Consider the following 18,241-nt stretch of genomic DNA (forward strand, 5'->3'; position numbering starts at 1 on the left):
AAGGGGTGTTTTGTGGCTAAATTCTGTACAGCTCTTGGATTAAAAAATGTAAGGGCTAATCTAAACCCATTTGCAGAGACACTCAGTTAAAGATGAAGCACTTAGGGCCAGATCAATAGCTGGTGTAAATCAGTCTAGCTCCCGTGCAGATAATCCAGCTTTGCAGATAAACACCAGCTGTGAATCTGAGCCTCTGTCCTTTTAACGCTAATAATTTTGCCCTCTCCACTTCCACTGCCAAAATAAATAAATGCTGGCATGTACAGAATGGGATTTTTGTCTTGGCTTCAATCCATGAATCCCAAGGTTCCAAGTTAAGATCCTGGAACCCCTGACATATATTAATAGGCTGATCCTTTACATGTCAGGAAAGATAATAGCCAGGATAAAATGTATAATATATGCTTTGAATTCTTAAAAGCTAATGGCTTCACTTTTGAAGGGAGGGGGAATGCAGTCTGCCAGATAGTAATATCACTTATCACCATTTTAAAATTTAATCAAGTATATTATACATTTTTGGTGATAGTGGGGATAATAAATAAATATTCATCATCTAATATTTTAATGTTGTATTTTGCACAATTTCTGAAAAATAGCAAAAATCACTATTTTCCACAAGTGCCTTTTGCTTGGGGTTTCCTGATAAGCCTGTGAACATACAGAGGAAATTACAGCTCACCTGCTGACTGCATTTGCTCATTTTGCAATGCCTCAGGGAGTGGGCAGGGGGACATTGTGCAGCATTTTTTAGGTGCTGTATTTAGGCCCGGTGACCTCCCACTAAATTCCATTGGGTTTTCCTCACCCAGTGGAAGGGTAGAGTGCCAATCCACTGCCACAACTGGGAATCCATCTTTTGGTAGGTGAGCAAGCTGGAAACTACTGATATATGCTTCATGTAAGAGGCCTATCTGTTGGCCTGCCTTAATTTCCTTGGAAATTAAAACCTGCTTCCAGTTGCATTGTAGGCATTTATGGCAGTAAAAAATAGATCACAGTATAAACCCAATGTTCATCTGAAATTCTGGTTCCTTCTGTGAATGACCCAATCCATACTAACATAAAGTGTGGTGTCTTTTTCTACTGGAATTTATCCAGTGCCTTGCTGTAGTTTTGTGCAGCCTTTGTGATGTCTGCATCCACACATGTTCCAAACTAAGTTGCTTGTTGTGCTTTGTAAATGCCAGCACACTGGAATGAAATAACTCTTTCATTGAACTCTGAAACATGAGACGGTGTTACTTTTATTATATTGCTATTTTAACTCTACAATGAGCCAGTAAAAGCACTTAAAAGCTATTATGTAGTATTCATTCTCATAGTGATTTTAAGAGTGAAAGTGATGTATTACCATTGATTAGTCCTTTAGGAAAGACAAGTACTCTCTACAGTAGTTATCTTCATGGCCTTGGATATAGGGAGTCTTTGTACATTTGGTATGAGAAATGAACAATGTTGAAGCTAGATAATTAGTCACAAAACCATTCTTTTCCCCTACAGCTCTCTTCAAGCCCATCACAACCGGATGCCCCTGTGGCTGCAAAACAAACTGAGGAGTCGGCACTGTTTCAGTTTGCGGAGGTATAGCAACGTAACCTTTTTTTGTTTTAAGTGGGAGAGAGGAACAGATATTGCTAATTATGACTGATCAGCCTTTGCACGCATAGCGGGGGAATGGAGATGTACAGGCAATATTCTGTGTGTCTGTACACTCTCCTTCTTCCTGCACTTCAGCTTATCTCTTTGCTCAAGAGTTGCCCCTGCACTCTCCCTCGCTCTAAAGGTAAGCCTACACGGGAACATTATTTCGAAATAACTTAGTCCACATCTGCACAGTAGGCAGTTATTTCAAGATAACGTCGAAATACTGTCAAGCTGGAGGACTTCTTACTGCGACTCCTGCAACCCTCATTGTTCGAGGAATAAGGGAAGTTGGAGGAAGAACGCTCTATTTCGACATAATTGCAGTGCAGATGCTCCCCATTTTGAAATAAGCTATTTCAAAATAAGCTACACAATTGACATGCCCCGAAATAAGCTATGCAAATTGAGCTAAGCCCTGCTGTGTAGGCGCACCCAAACAGAGACAAAATCCCAGTTTAGAACTGTTAGGTAATAGCTAAATTTAAGTCCACAGGCTCTGTAGCATCTAGGGGTAACAAATGCTCCCCTCCCATCTCTCTCTGTAGGCCCATAAAACACTCCATGGTCCACCAAACATTATCCTTCCCTAGTAAGTAATGCTAGAATAGCTTTGACCCATATCCAAAATGGCAGAAGGACAGAGACTCCACCCTCATGGCAGACACATCTTTTGGTCATGTGTACAGCAGCTATTGAGTTCATAGGACTGTTTTTAACTCCTCAGTAGCCTTTCTCCATCTTTTTCACTCTGATTTACTTAGCTTTCAGAGGGTGATAAGGGTGCAGTGACCACAATGGAAAAACTTCCTATAGTCTCAGGATAGCTACCAAGCATATCCTATAATTCTTCGATCCCTTTCTGGAAACTCCCTGGGTCCTTCTATCCGGGTTACCCTGCCCTGCTCTCGGCATCTCAGCAGACACACAGAGTACCCTGATAAGATCCATGCCTCCTCCTCACTGCATATTTCTTCTTCCTCAAAAGAATCAGTCAAATGCTGCAGTACAACGTGTGTGGCTTACACCAGGCAATATCAGTAGAAGCAAAAGGAACAAGTAGTAAAATCCCAGGAGCAAGATAGAATTGATTTGCACCTTCTGCTAGGGAAGAATGTTAGTGTAGTAGCCAGAGATCCAGGTTTGCTGTTCTAACAGCTGTAATACACCGTACATAACACGCCAGGTGCCACATATCCAAAAGCGTTGGAGTCAGGGATATTATGTCTTTCCGTACCGAAGAACAATCACAGAGTTTTATTCCAAAGAGCCTCCTAATTTAGATCAAGGGAAACAACAGCAGAGGCTCCAAAGTAGTTGTGTGTGCTTCCTTTGTAAGGAACTGCAGCAATTGTGGAGTAACAGCTGCCTTTGCAGACTGGAAGCATATACTTCAGAGATAGAGAGAGAGAGCATAGAAATCAAATCTGAAGGGTTACAAGGCCACCTAATCCCATGGTGGATCAATAAATAATGCACATTAGACAACGTATCCAAAAATACCTTGAACATGTGGCTAGAGCTTCTTACAGATGGCAGAACAAGGAACAGTGGTCTCAAGTTGCAGTGGGGGAGGTCTAAGTTGGATATTAGGAAACACTATTTCACTAAGAGGGCGGTGAAGCAGTGGAATGGGTTACCTATGGTGGTGGAATCTCCTGGCTTGACAGAGCCCTGGCTGGGATGACTTAGTTGGGATTGGTCTGGCTTTGGGCAGGGGGGTGGACTCAGTCACCTCCTGAGGTCTCTTCCAACCCTTTGATTCTATATTTTTTCTGCTATGTATACTTGAATCTCTACATTATGATATCAATAATGTTAACATCGTTCCCTCTGTAGGAATATATTGTATGTATTTAATAATGTGGTCACACTTTCTTCCAGTTTACTTTTGGGAGTCTAGTATTATTTGTGGAGTTAGATATTCAGAGTCTCTGCTGTTTGAGCATAAGAATTGGGATCTTGTCTGGCCTACTCTTGGCTGCGTTATGGGATCCAGGAACCTTTGTAGTCCCCACTCATTGCCCTTTGTGCTCATATGTTCTTGGATATAATCTAGCCCAGTGTTTCTCAACCTTTTTTTATGAAGTACCCCTGTTAAAAAAAAATTATAAATACCCCCCAGTACCTACAGTTTTCAGATACACACAATTTTTTTCTACCATTGCAACACATTTGTTTAAACAACTTAATCATAGCCTGGCGGCTGATGATATTTTTAGGCTGTAAAAAGTACAAAAATAATAAAACGTAAAAATAAAAACGAAAAATTCAGTTTTCTCCAAATTTCAGTTGTGTTGATGTACCCCCCAGACTTCTCTCGAGTAACCCTAAGGGTATTCGTATCACTGGTTGAGAAACACTGATCTAGCCTAGCGTCTTCTTTTGTGTTAAGCTTTAAGCTAATTATGTGTTGCCTGGATATGATGGACAATCCAGACACAATTACTGACAAGAGATCAAAGTATAAAACATTAATTTACAAGTAACCATTAAGGGGTCAGAAAATGTCCAAATAGCAGTATGCTGGCAAGATGCCCTATAGCATGAATATACAGTAGTTGTGAAGGACTTTCCAGATATACTAAATGTTTTTCTTTATAAATCAGACTGGGCAACCTTCATGGGAAAAGCTTAAAGCATTTAGTAGGACAAAGCCGTAGGGTGAGACTTTTGAAACTAGCTACAGGATTTCAAAACACAACTCCTGTGAATGTGAATACCACAAATGAGTTGTGTAACTAAATCCCCTCATTTCCTATTAAGATCTCTACTATTGTTTGGGTGCTATCCAAATGACTCTGTTAACAATAAGATGTAGAACTGAGCAGAATACGACTGCTTGCCTGCAGAATTTTCAGACCACTCTAAAGAAGTTAATAATCATTGTATCTATGTTTTTAGGATTTCCTCTATTAAAATGTATAACATTCCCTAGATTTCTTGTAGGAGTGACCCATAAGTGAGTTTAATGATGCACCTGCTTCTTTCTTCTAGTTTACCCAATATATTGAAGATTTTATATGAAACAGTAGCCTTCAAGGGGACTTGGAAGGTGCATTTTATTAATTAATTTGAAAGAGGGATTTTTTTAAAATGTAGGATCTGGGGGGAGGAGGGGGTCCCTGTTGAAAATATTAAAACCTTCCCTTATTCTGTTACATGTAACTAGGAGATATTTCATGTTGAAAGAAAATAATTTCTGTTCCAAACGGGTCTTGCCTCTGAAGTTTAGGATAACAATTTGCTTCAAATTAGGGAGCTGAGAGAGAAATATGGACAGAGCCATAAAAACCACTTCATCACCAAGAACCTTTGTTCATCCCATGCGTCATGCTAACGTCTTAGTACAAAGCATCAGGGACATGGTATGCAGCCGGGTTTTATCCAGGTTGTTCCAGGGTAAACACACAATAAGCTGTAGTATCTCTGGTTAAGAATCTGAAAGTGGGAGGCATCTTGGGTGAAAGTGATCATGAAATTGCCGTGTTCATGGTTCTAAGGAATGGTAAAACAGGGAAAAGAGCAAAATAAAGAGAGTGGATTTCAAGAAGGCAGACTTGAGCAAACTCAGGGAATTCGTAGGTAAGGTCCCATGGGAAGCAAGTGTAAGAGGAAAAACAATTGAAGATAGTTGGCATTTTTTCTAAGGAGACACATTATTAAGGACACAAGAGCAAACTATTCCACTGCATAGGAAAGATGAGAAGTGGAGCAAGAAACCACCTGGGCTTAACCAGGAGATCTTGAATGATCCAAAAATCAAAAAGGAATCCTACAAAAACTGGAAATTAAGTCACATTACAAAGGATGAATTTAAACAAATAACACAAGTATGTAGAGGCAAAATCTGAAAGGCCAAGCCACAAAGCTCAAACGTTAGTGATGGACACCTAACATAGGGAATGCAGGTAATAATGAGGTAGGTTCAGGAGTTAAAATAAGAAAAGAAGAAATTATGTAGCCATGTTAGATGTCTTCAAGTCACCAGGATCCGATGAAATGCATCGAAGATCACTTAAGAAGCTGATTGAGGAGGTATCTGAGCCATTAGCGATCACCTTTAAAAAGTCATGGAAGACACGAGAGATTCCAGAAAACTGAAAAGGGGGTGTATATATAATGCTCATCTACAGAAAGGGAAATAAGGACTACCCAGAAAACTACAGAAACTGCAGACCAGTCAGCTTAACTTCTGTATCAGGGAAGGTAATGGAGCAGATAATTAGGGAATCCATTTGCAGACATCTAGAAGATAAGGTGATAAGTAACAATCATCATGGATTTCTCACGAACACACCAAGTTGATCATGTTCTTTAAAAGGATAACAAGACTTGTGGATAAGGAGGAAGCAAAAGATATAGTATAACTAGACTTTAGTAACGTATTTGATACAATCTTTCATAATCGTCTCATTAATAAACTAGGAAATACAACCTATATGGGACTACTACAAGGTGGTTGCAAAACTGGTTGAATAACTATTTCCAGTTAGCAGTAGTTCACAGTATGCTGGAAGGGCATAAAAAGTGGGGTTCTGCAGGGATCAGTTTTGGGACCAGTTCTGCTCAATATCTTCATCAATGATTTAGATAATGGCATAGTGAGTATACTTAGAGAATTTGCAGATGACACCAAGCCGGGAGGGGTTGCAGTGCCTTGGAGGATAGGATTATAATTCAAAATTATCTAGACACACGGCAACTACCTTGTTACAAGGAGGAGGGAGAAAAATTATTTTGCTTAACTCTTGATGAGAGAACAAGAAGCAATGATCTGAGGTAAATAGGAGAAAATTCAACAAGGACAAATGCAAAGTACTCCACTTAGGAAGGAACAATCAGTTTCACACACAGAGAAGAGGAAATGAAGGGCTTTAGGGGTCATAGTGGACCACAAGCTAAATACGAATCAGCAGTGTTACCAAAAAAAAGCAAACATTCTGGAATATTTTAGCAGGAGTGCTGTAAGGAAGTAATTATTTTGCTCTACTCTGCGCTGATTAGGCTTCAGCTTCAGTATTGTGTCCAGTTCTGGGTGCCACATTCAGGAAAGATGTGGACAAATTGGAGAAGGTCCAGTGAATTGCAACAAAATGATTAAAGGTCTAGAAAACATGGCATATGAAGGAAGAGTAAAAGAACTGGGTTTGTTTAGTCTGGAAAAAGAGAAGACTGAAAGGAAACAAGGTAACAGTTTTCAAGTGTCAAAAAGGGTGTTACAAGGAAGAGGGAGAAAAATTGTTCTCCTTGACTTCTGATGATAGCACAAGAAGCAATGGGCTTAAATTGCAGCAAGGGGGGTTTAGGTTGGACATTAGGAAAAGCTTACTAACTGTTGGGTTGATTAAGCACTGGAATAAATTTCCTAGGCAGGTGGTAGAATCTCCATCACCGGAGATATTTAAGAGCAGGTTAGACAGACACCTGGCAGGGATGATCTGCATGGTTCTTGGTCCTGAGTGCAAAGATTGATGACCCAATGAGGTTCCTTCCAGTTCTGTGATTTAAGTCCTTTTTTCTGCTCTTGGCCCTGCTTCCGCTTGATTCTAATACAGGACTTTCATTCACACAGGGCATCTTTGTCACATTTGGCAAATATCCTGTTTCTTGCTCTGCCACTTCTTGCTGTGCCCAGTCTATTAATGCATTGCTACCATTAGTAAGAGGAGTTATGGTAAGCAGTTTGCAACATACTGCAACGAGCAATGTACAGTGCCATTAAAAAAAATGAGTGAAAGTAGATATTTAACTAGTAGCAGAATAGTCCTGTGAAATGATGTGAATTGCAATTGTGAGCCGGTATGCCTGGGGATTCTTGGCTGCCATCCCAGACAACGTTTTGTTCTGACTGGGTGTTCCTCATATGTTCCCTTTCTCTTTAGTCCCTTCACAGCAGGAGAGAATAAGACCGACTCTTTGTGAAAAGAATGACCCCATCAAGTAGATGGGTCACTTATAATGGCCATCTTTACCCCAGGAATAGAATTCCCCTGTCACTCAAAGACACCTCATTATGCAGCATGGCATTCTTACTTCCTGAGATTCCCAGTATGCCTTTCATCTTCTTGTTTTCACCAAGTACTATATATTTCCATTTAAACTGATATATTATGTAACTAATGATGCCTGCCCGTTCTTGCCTGGCTACAACAGGAAGACAAGAGCAAGAGCCCTCAGTAGCGTGCAGCATGCCTGGGTATGCCTGCCGATGTTATAGAGATGCTTAAAAATCCATAGGAAAGTGCCACTGATCTGAGAATTATATTGAGTTAAGGCCCTTGCTCACCCTATAGTGGTCCTGACCGCTTAATGAATTTGAAATGTTGTCCCTCCATGGGATTTTTCCATGGAAGATCATGATCTAAGTCAGAGTTTGGTCAATGGACAATGGTTTGAAGTGTACTTGCTGGTCGTGGCTGCAGAGCTGTCTGATTATGTGCTGCTGGCTGCTCTTCTCCTTTCCAAGTGAGGGAAACAAAGCAGATGGAAACCCTTGCTCTTGAGGCCTACTGAATATCTGTTTGGCAAATGAGAACAGATGGTGATGACGGCTGTGTAATGAAGAACTGCAAGCTCCTCTTGGGTTTACTTAACTAAATTCTCATCTTTTATTAAACAAAGAACATGTTTCCAAGGAATGATGGCAATAAAATCAACAATCTAATCATCTCAAAAAGCAGTACTCTTCTTTTAGTTGCTTTACTAAAGCTTTTCACTAGACTAACTTCAAAACAAGTGGAGCTAGTATTCTTCTTGACATGTCGTATCATTTCCTTTTTGATTCCCTCACCCTATCTGCCATCAGGAGACGCAGGAGCTTGCGGAGGAATTCCTTCTCCGTGCAGCTTCACTAGCCCACGTGTTGTAGACTTAGAGATGGCTTTTTATTTTTTGTTGGGTGTTGTGCAAAATGGTTAAATCTAGCAATTCAAGGCAAATTGCTTGTAAATCATGTTGCCTGCAAATTAAAGGTTGCCCTAGCGGCGTGATATTTGTGTACACAATAGTTGATTCATTATTTCACCTCTTTCCCCAATCCCAAATTTGGACAAAAGTCATAATCTCACTATAGATATATTCATCATTATATAAAATATGCAAATATGCTTGTAGTATTAGTGTCATTTAAGGCCTTAACTGTTTACTAAATGTCTGAGTTGCCATATATGTCATGGGCAACAAAAAGTGTAAATATGGGGCATGCATCTCTTCCCCCAGCTGTACCCACTGGAGCTGCAGCAACCATGGAGAGGTGCTGCTCAACTGGCTCTAAGTTCCTGTGGTGAAAAGACCTGGGAGAATCCTCTCTCCCTGGGGCAACTTGCCTACTCAGCCCCTCGTCCCCAGCCCTATCCCAGAGCAATGATTTAAATGACGAAAAATAAAAATTAATTAAGGACCCGAGCAATGCCCAATCTTCTAGTATTTTTATAAAGTAAATTACTATAAACTAGAAATGCAAGAAACTTAAGGCCCAGATTCTGCAAGCCAATCTGCAGGAAGATCACTGGAGTATTCTCACTCATGACTATAGTTGGGCTCTGTGGACTTAGTGGGTGCTTCTCTGGCACTTATTGTAGGATCAGGATTTTAGACTGGATGCTCTTTGGGGCAGGGACCATGGCTACACAGTGCCTCGCACAACAGAGACCTGCTTTTGACTGGGAGCTATGGTAATTGAAATAATAACTATTAATAAACATAAAACAAAAATGATGTCCCATTGTATTTTAAACATAGGCCTACGGTGAATAAATGCCAATTAGATGGAGGTTTGTTTGTTTTTCATTCAAAGTATCCCTTGAAACTGCGAAGTAAAGGAATCTATTCCAAAGGAAAAATACAATCTAAAATCACATTGTCATCCAGGGGTGGTCTAGCATGCAATCATAATTCAGTGACTTTGTACATCCCCAAACTGGAAATATAAATCCGTGTGTTAAGAAGAAACTGTCTCAGGAATACCTGTGCCCTAAAAAGCCAGTGTTCAGGAATGGGGCCTCTCATTCCTACCAATGTCGTTTACTTTACAAAGCCAAGGTCGGGATAGCACAATGAACTGGTCTCTGTGCTGTGTGCCTGCTATTAGGTTAAAATGCTCTTTCTGCTGTGCCACCTGTAGCAAGGTAGTTCTGTCGAGTGGCTCACTAGGCTGCTGCTGAGGCAGGCATTGCAGCCTCTGTATAAGAGGGCAAATAAGACCTTATTGAGCCAGAAAATGTTCCCTACCAAAGCTTTTGTTTCACTTTAAAGGAATACATTGAAGTCTGCCCCCTTCTCAAACAAACTGTTTTAAGTAGCTTCACAGGGCTCTGCCCCAAAGTTTCCAGTATAAATTTATATTTTCGCAAAAGACCTACCTCTGCTAAGTAACATTTTTTTTCTGGTGTCTTAGGTGGTCACTTCAGAAAAGTTATGTAGAAAAGCCTACATGCACAACATGTCATCTATACAGGTTACAAAGCCACTAAAAATGTGGTTACTCACCTGGACCCTGATTCAGAAAAAAAACCTCATGCACATTCTTATACCCTGTTGACTTTCATGGAATGTCAGCACCTGCTTCCTGAAGAGAGATGCTTTCCTAACTTGGGTCTCAGGAGAATGCAGGTGCCCTGTGTTTATACTGACTCTCTGCAATAGAGAGAAGTTGGGAGTCCATCTTTTTTTTCCCCTTCTCTCTTTCCCTAGTGACCCTGAAATGTCCTCTTTTCTCTTTGTTCAAAATGTAGATCTCATCAAATACTTCACAGCTGGGGAATCCTGAGCCCGTAAAGCACTGTGGGAAGTCAGCACTCTTCCAGTTTGCAGAGGTAAGGTTTCTGTTGCCATCATGATGTGAATATGTTTGTGCATGTGTTCCCAAAAAGTGTGGATTTCTCAAGTTAGTCTAGCACCAAACTTAGCTTTAGCAGCCAGGAAAAAAAGCTATCCTGAGTAATAGCTCAAGTAATAATGCTGTGGTTGGGAATACTTACTGCTTACCTTTTAATTCATTTATTCTGTAAACGTATGTGGCCCCTTAGAAAACAGGGTAAGATTCCTGACCTGAAAAACTCACAGGACAACTTGGACAAAAAAAACATTATTCAAGACAACAGCTAAAGAAAGTGAAGGTAACGGTGATATTGTCATTGCGAATGCCAAGGTTACGATTTGGAAAAGTATGCACTTCCGTATGTGACTTGACTAGGACTTACAAGTAGGAATGCTTTCCTGGACTGTGACCCAATGTAGGAAGCAAGAAGCAGGTTTTGAGGAATGTGAGGGTCTATATGAAGAGTGGAGGCTGCAATCAGTAGCCAAGACTAAAGTTACCATATGACTATTTGATGGCGATTAAGCAAACTAGCTGAAACTTAGGTGTTCCAGACTCTGCTGGAAGTCCTTGATGCATCTGAAATGTCAGCTGTTTGTTGCTGATAAAACATACCCCACCCATTTAAAGTTTGGATTTCAGATACTGCTTTTCATATGTTGATAAACTACAAATTAAAGGATGTCTGCTGAGTTTCCTGAGGTATATAAGGAAAAGGGAACTTTTCAGCTTGCTGGTCATGAATTATTTTTGTTTATTATGCAAGACCAAAGCTTGCAGATTGCAGTGCCCAAAGTGGTTCGCTGACACCCCTATAGCGATATCACAGTATTCATAGAGCTGGACGGAAATCTAGACTCTGGAACCCCTCAAAAAAACTCTAGAATTTGGACACTTGTAAACTGGCTTCTTTTTTTCCCTCGAGCTGTATAACAATAATGCTTTGTGCCTTCTTGGTTAGAAAATAAGGATACTAGAAAAATAAATGTTAAAGAAACATGCATGAGTGGAAAGAAGAGATTTGCCTTACTCTTTAAGCAGTCCCGAGGCTCCATCAGAGTTCATTAGTGTGTGTGTGTGCATGCTACATTGCCTGCAGAGTGCATGGTAGGGTGATTGCATTTAGTAGGAGATAGTGATCTGTAGGGGCATGTGACCTTTGCAGCTTTGAAAACAAACCAAAAAAGTTAGTGAGCACTAGCAATGTGGTGAACTATCCCTTTCCTTTGCTTATTAGGCAGCATTTTGTACATCCGTGGTCACCAACAGGTCGATCGCGATCGACTGGTTGATCACGAAGCCTCAACCAGTCAATCGCGAGGCGTCCTGTCCACCACGCCCCCATTTCCCTCCCACCCCTTGAGAAGCCCCACTACCTACCTCAAGTGAAGATGGAGGTAGTGTTGGCTTCCCGGGAATGGACAGAAGTCCCACAGCTTAGCGCCACTTCCAGCGATTCCGGAAGTGCGCTTGCTGCTCTGCGGGGCATACTGCGGGAGGGAGCATCAGCTCCCTGCATCGCACAGGAGTGGTGAGTTAATTCCGGGGCAGGCGCGCGCGTGGGGTTTCCCTGCGCCGTGGGGGGGGGGGGGGGTTGGGCTGGGACAGAGGCTTCCCTCCGTGGCTGGTGTAGGGGACTCCCTGCCCCCAAACCTTGTTCCCTCTCCCCTGCCCCCCCGCCCCCTATTCCTTCTCCCCTACCCCCCTTCTGTGGAAACCTGGCCCCCACTGACACCCTGGCCCCTGGTGCGGAAACCTGTCCACCACTGGCACCCTGTTCCCTGCCCCAGAACTCACTAGCACCCCTCCCTAGTACTGTGTCCCCTGCTCCCGACTGACTTTTCTATGGGTTAGTGACCCCTGACTCAAGGCAGGTTCCCTGCCATTCTCATAAATAAAGACAATGCAGAAATTTTTTGTGTTTGACCTAGTATTTTATTTAAAAATGAAGCCTGGCCAAAAAAAAAACCAGTTGGGGCCGAGCCCCCATCTGGCCACAACCACTCTTGCATTCCCCCTTTTTCAGACCCTAGATTTGAGCCTATCATGCACTGGAGCCCCCTGCCCTGAGCCCCTCACTTCCCTCAACTCATATTCCTGAACCTTCACATTCACAAGCCTGTGGCTTGCTTAGTACCCCAACACTGCCCAGCCTGGAGCCCCCTTCCTGAGCCAATGTCCCCTTCTCCACCTCCTCTTGCATCCAGATTTCCTCCCAGAGCTTGCACCTCTCACCCCTTCCCACAGCCAAATCCCTCATTCCCACCCCCGACTACACATCCTGTCTCAACCCAGCAAGGGTCCAGCTAGACTGCAAGAGTTTTTCAGGATTCTGGAGATTCCCAGAAAAACTCTTCTGCATCCAGGATTGCGTTTGTTCTTCCACTTTTTTTAGCGGAAGAGCAAACATTCTCTTTCGGTCACCCCTATATTCCTCTTTCTACGAGGAATAAGGTGGCTTCCAAAAGAAGGTGTTTTTTTCTGACATTTGGTTCAGTCTAGACAGGCCAAATGTTGGAAAAACCTCTTCCTACAGAAGAATTTTTTTTTAAAGCAGCAGTATAAGGATTGGGGATAGCAAGTGATGGAGAGGAGGAGAATAGAGAGGGCGGGGCTTCAAGGAAGAGGCAGGGCAGTAGATCTTGACTTGGTCTGTCATTTAAAAAGTGATCTTGGGTGTAAAAAGGTTGGAGACCGCTGTTGTACATTATCTTAATGTTGTGCCCCTATCGTAATACTGAGCCTGACTTCACTGGAGTTACACCAGCTTGGCAGCGGAGTAACACTGTTGAATCAGGCCTGATGTTGGCATGCCGCCACTGGCTCAACGTCGGACACCTCTTAAGAAGCAAATCCTTAGTGTCATAGGAAAGTCCATATGCTGGCCCACCGGGGTGCAGAGTTGTAGCACAATTGAAGCAGAAGAGGAGAGGGAATCTGGTGATACAAAACTTTTATCTGAAACAAATATCCAGGAGCTTTCTCATGATGACTATTCAGATAGGTCCATCCAAACCCAATTTAATATACAAACTAAAGGCAATACACTATCTCTAAATTAAATATGTTAAAAAATGGCAGACATTCTCCACATGTCCTTCTTAAGATGCAGCATCTGGGTCAGCCTGAATTAGCCTGCCCTTGTGGCCATGCCTGCACAAGTCACCTTGTCGCCATGGTTTTGTCCATTAGTCTTGTGGAGAAGCTTTCATAGACTTCAATGTCAAAAGGGGCCATTATGATCATCTGGTTTGACCACCTGCAACATTGCAAGCCACAGACCTCACCCACCGATTCCTGTAACAGACCCCGAATCTCTGAGGACATGTCTACACTAAGAAGTTATTGCGAAATAACTTATTTCAAAATAATAACTCCTGAAATAGCTATTTTGAAATAAGCATTATTCCTTGTGGAAAGCAGGGGTACAGATTTCGAAAAAAGCAGCCCGTTAGGGGTTGGTAGTTTGGACTCTCCACTTATAAACTCGACATAAGGGGAGTTATTTTGAAGTAACGCCCTAGAGTAGACCAGGGCTGGATGAGTTACTGACGTCCTCAACTCATATTTTGAAGATTTCAAGTTTTAGAGGATCCATCATTGACACTAGTTTAAACCTGTAAGTGACCTGTGCCTCAAGCAGTAGTCTTTCTTGGTGAGGTGCTGGTACCTCACAACATAAACTAATAATCTTTTGCCTTTCCCAGGCTCCACAGTCAATTCTTTCCCATTCTTCTACAGTGAGAGATGACTCTCAGGTCCCTTAGGAACCTCCCATCTTCCAGAGCCAGTTATGGGGGGTAGCTGGACTCGGTACTGCAATTCTCAATCCGCCTCCAGGTCATCTGTCTGGGAGTTACCCTTCTCCCGAGTCTACCAGATAAACAAGGCCATCTGATTTCTAGCTGGTCAACTGGGAGGCTACGTCTACACTGGCCCCTAATTCTGGAAAAATCATGCAAAGCAGGAATAAGAGATCCTCTGGAAAAGGGCTTTATTCCGGAGGATCGTGCCAGTCTAGACGCTTTTTTCCGGCTTTTCCCCAAGCCGGGAAAAAAGCGGCGGACATGTTTATTTAAATCCCCCGCAGATTTCCCTATTCTGACTTACCTGCTTTGCATGACTTTTCCGGAATTAGGGGCCAGTGTAGACGTAGCCGGAGGGTCACTGATTTTCCATAGGTGAGGCTAGGCCCAAGTACCCTTGTCCAGCTAGTCTGTAAAAGGCTCCCATAGGTGTTTTGGTTTTGTGTGCTCTGAGACACGTGATCCCAGTTGGACCATAATACATGAGAGATTCTGTTCAATTTTTGAACTTCTTGACTCTTGAATTACTGCCGGGTAAGCAGTTCAGGCATTATTTTGAAGCTGCCCTGTCTTGCTGTGTTTACACCCCTGAAATGAACTCCAGCATTACAAGTTCATTTGGTAGGCACTTGCATTGCACCATTGTAATCCAAACATCATATGTTGTGTGCTGGAGAGGAGCAGGTTTCCCTGCTTCCAGCCCAGAGAGAGCCCTGAACTTTGGGAACCTATCATGCCTGCTCTTCTCCGTCACACATTGGATTATAATGAAGCTGGAGCCCAAGAAGTAGATCAGGGTTTTTCCATACCTGAATTCTTGCCTGTCTCTTCCCCCTTCCTCTTCCCCCCCCCCCCCCCCACTTTCTTATTTGTATGGATTAGAATCAAACTCATGACTTTATATCCATATTCTTTTAGCTTGGATTTTTGTCGGTATTATCAGTACAGCCAGTACAATGCCACCAATATATTTAAAAGTTGGCCAACTATCTTAGTATAATTCTAGAAGGGTGGTTGAAGTAAGTACTTTTAGGGCTACAGTCTGGTATCTGCTTGGAAGACAGTTCAGATGCGTTTCATAGGAACCTGCATCTCTATGCAATCATACTCTGTCCTGTCGCTAGGAGAATCATGTCAGTGAGCAATGTTTGCAATGTCTCTGTGGTTGAGTGCTGGGATTCTGGTTCTGCTGTAGATAGCTGAAAACTCTGGAGGTAGTTTATAAGCAGTAGAGCCCCAGCAGTGGGCAGCTCAGGGGCACTGAAGATTAATTCTGAGTGATGAGGAGATTGTGTGCAAGGATGCAGCCTCCTCAAGGACACTGAACACCAGTAGGATATTTTTGATCTTTGTCTCTTCCTTCTATGGTAATGATTTGGGGGGCAGTTCCCATAAAGTAACTATTATAGCTCTAGTGGGGTTACAGGGAAGGACCAAAGAGAGTGGTCCTCTCAACTCTCCCAAGTTTTGCTCCTCACTGCCTGGAAATAGCTGTGCATCCCCCATTGCATGGCTGGTGTAGAGCCTAATTGGTGGTCTCAGAGTTTTGGGGATATAAAAATAGCTACTTTGCAGGAATGTTGAGGTCTAACTTTGAGATGCTTGGATTGGTGCTAAAGTACATTTGAGAAAGTGTTTAGAGTCTTCCTCAACACTTCTTCCTCACACTCCTTGAAGTACTGAAACGAGCACTAAGCTAATATAAGGTGAAAAGTACGTTTAGGTCCTGTCTCTACTTTCCTCACTAGAGATTGATCTTCTGGCATTTGATTTAGTGGATCTACTGAGGACTCGCTAAATCAAATGCTAAGGGTGCCCCAGTCGGCGCTGGTACTCCTCGGAGTCGCAAGGAGTAAGGGAAGCCAGCCGAAGTGTTTGCATCGACCTCCCAAGTGAAGACAACGCCAAGATCAGCTTAAGGTATCTTGACTCCAGCTAAGTTGTTTTTGTAGCTGGAGTTGCATACCCTAAGCTGACCTTCTGGTTCTAATATAGACCTGGCCTCAGAAACTGCTTGTTAGATTCTTACTAGCATAAACCAGAGCCAATAGACTTACAGTAATGTACACAAGCAGGTGAACTTGGCCTTCCTGTCAGCCTTCTCCTAAATGATGCCCTGATTAATAGAGAATCCAGAAGTAGAAAATAATCCTTATTGCTATTCCAGTGGCATTGTGGCATTGTCTATGAGGGCACTAAATTGTTATTTATAAGGAGGAGAACCCAACAGTCAGGAATATGGAGATACCATGAATGCAATTTTTTCTCATAATGTGAACTTTCATGAATGTATTGTTGGAAGAAAAAGTCATCTTCATAAAAAAATGTACATTCAACATATAGGAATGATGTATCAGTGAAGTAATGTTTTTTTCTTTCTTTGTTTTTCCTTAAGATTTCCTCAAGTACATCCCATTCAGACCCTCCCGATTTAACAAAGCAGTGTGGGACGTCAGCGTTGTTTCAGTTGGCAGAGGTAATATTAAAATACTGGTGATTAATTACCACTGGTGCAGTGGGGAGGAGAAGTTAATAATGCTGATTGCCTGAGTCTGGCAGTCAGAACAGTGGCACAGTCATAATTTATGCTTCTATAAACAACAATACTAATTATCACTTAGGTGCCAGGAGTCAAGATTTCCCTAGACTAACCATTAAAGCACAGGCTCTTATGCTACTGAATTAACAGTTAAAAAGTCAGAACCTCTGATGGCAAAGGGCTTATCTGATTTGTATTCAAATTATTTTAAATGAACACTTCTGGGGTTTTATTTAGATCAGGGCATTGTCATTGCAAATATGTTTTAGAAGGATTCAGTCGCTTCCATTTATTTCCACTCCGCTCCCATGCAGATTGTTATTTTAAAGTGATGAATACATGCATGGATGTCTGACTTCTAGAGGATCTGTGTTGTGATACTATGCAACTGGCATCAGACTGTCCTTCCGGGGGTAGTTACTGTGAATGGTCCCCTTGTGGAAACATTAAAAGTTCTCTTTTCTCTAAACCTTACAAATCATAAGACCACATGCCATGAGTTAATTTATAGCTTACAACTCCCAAAGTCCCTTTCATAGCCACACAGCTAAAGCAGTCCAAATTCTTCTCTGCTGATTACATTACAGGCTTAGGAAGAAAAGGTGTAGAGCAGAGAAGAAGGTTAAAAATGGAGTTCCTGTGACATGAACAGGATATTTTTAAGATCTGAGGTTTTCCAAGCTTCTTAGGGGATTTGAAAATTTCAGTTTATTTTAATTAAACAGGCTATGAGGGTATGTCTACACAGCATCTTTATTTCAGAATAATTGATATTATACTGAAATAACCTGGTCCGTGTCTATGCTACGAGCAGTTATTTTGACATAATGTTGAGCTGGAGGACTTCTTACTCTGACTCCTGTAACCCTTATTGTACAAGGAGTAAGGGAAATCGGAGTAAGAGTGCTCTTTCTTGGACTTCTTGCTGTGTAGGTACCGTCAAAAGCCGATATAAGCTATTTTGACTTGAGCTACGCAATTGGTGTAGCTCAAGTTGCGTAGTCTATTTCAGCTTTAGCCCTGCTATGTAGACGTGCCCTGAGAGATTATTACAGGGATTTCTTTAGATGGTATGTTCCTTATAGCCAATCTGAACTTGTGAGAGAATTATTTTTATTGTTATTTGTGTTAAAGAAAAATATCACGCAAAGGATCTCTACTTTTACCGATTTAACTAAAAAGACCTATTGAACTGTAAAGCAGGTAGAATAGCAGATTATCTGAGGAAAAAGAAAATCTTCAGTTTTGTAGTGACAGAAGGGCTCAGAGAATTTTCAAATTAGTACTAGGGAAGGAGACGTCTAGCCCATTGGCTAAAATCCAGCCCAGGTCAGTAGGTCAGAACTACCTTCATGCAGTTCTTTTGGTGGCCTCTTTTGAAGGACCTGATGGTCGCTGTGTTTTGGTTGGTGTTTTTCTAAAGTTTTGGAC

At 42.0% G+C, this 18,241-nt stretch overlaps 1 protein-coding gene across 12 annotated transcripts in view; it reads left to right on the top strand.

Moving 5' to 3' along the window:
• BBX (BBX high mobility group box domain containing) overlaps positions 1-18,241 on the top strand; it is a 188,961-nt gene that overhangs the window by 137,581 nt on the left and 33,139 nt on the right. For all 12 annotated transcript variants that reach the window (XM_075908083.2, XM_089772998.1, XM_075908117.2 and 9 more), the window contains 3 exons: positions 1,504-1,584; positions 10,380-10,460; positions 16,667-16,747. In XM_075908083.2, the coding sequence (XP_075764198.2) occupies positions 1,504-1,584; positions 10,380-10,460; positions 16,667-16,747 (243 nt within the window). The remainder of the gene's footprint in view (positions 1-1,503; positions 1,585-10,379; positions 10,461-16,666; positions 16,748-18,241) is intronic.

This window comes from Pelodiscus sinensis, chromosome 1 (assembly GCF_052426305.1).
Source record: "Pelodiscus sinensis isolate ZL-2025 chromosome 1, ASM5242630v1, whole genome shotgun sequence".
NCBI lineage: Eukaryota > Metazoa > Chordata > Testudines > Trionychidae > Pelodiscus > Pelodiscus sinensis.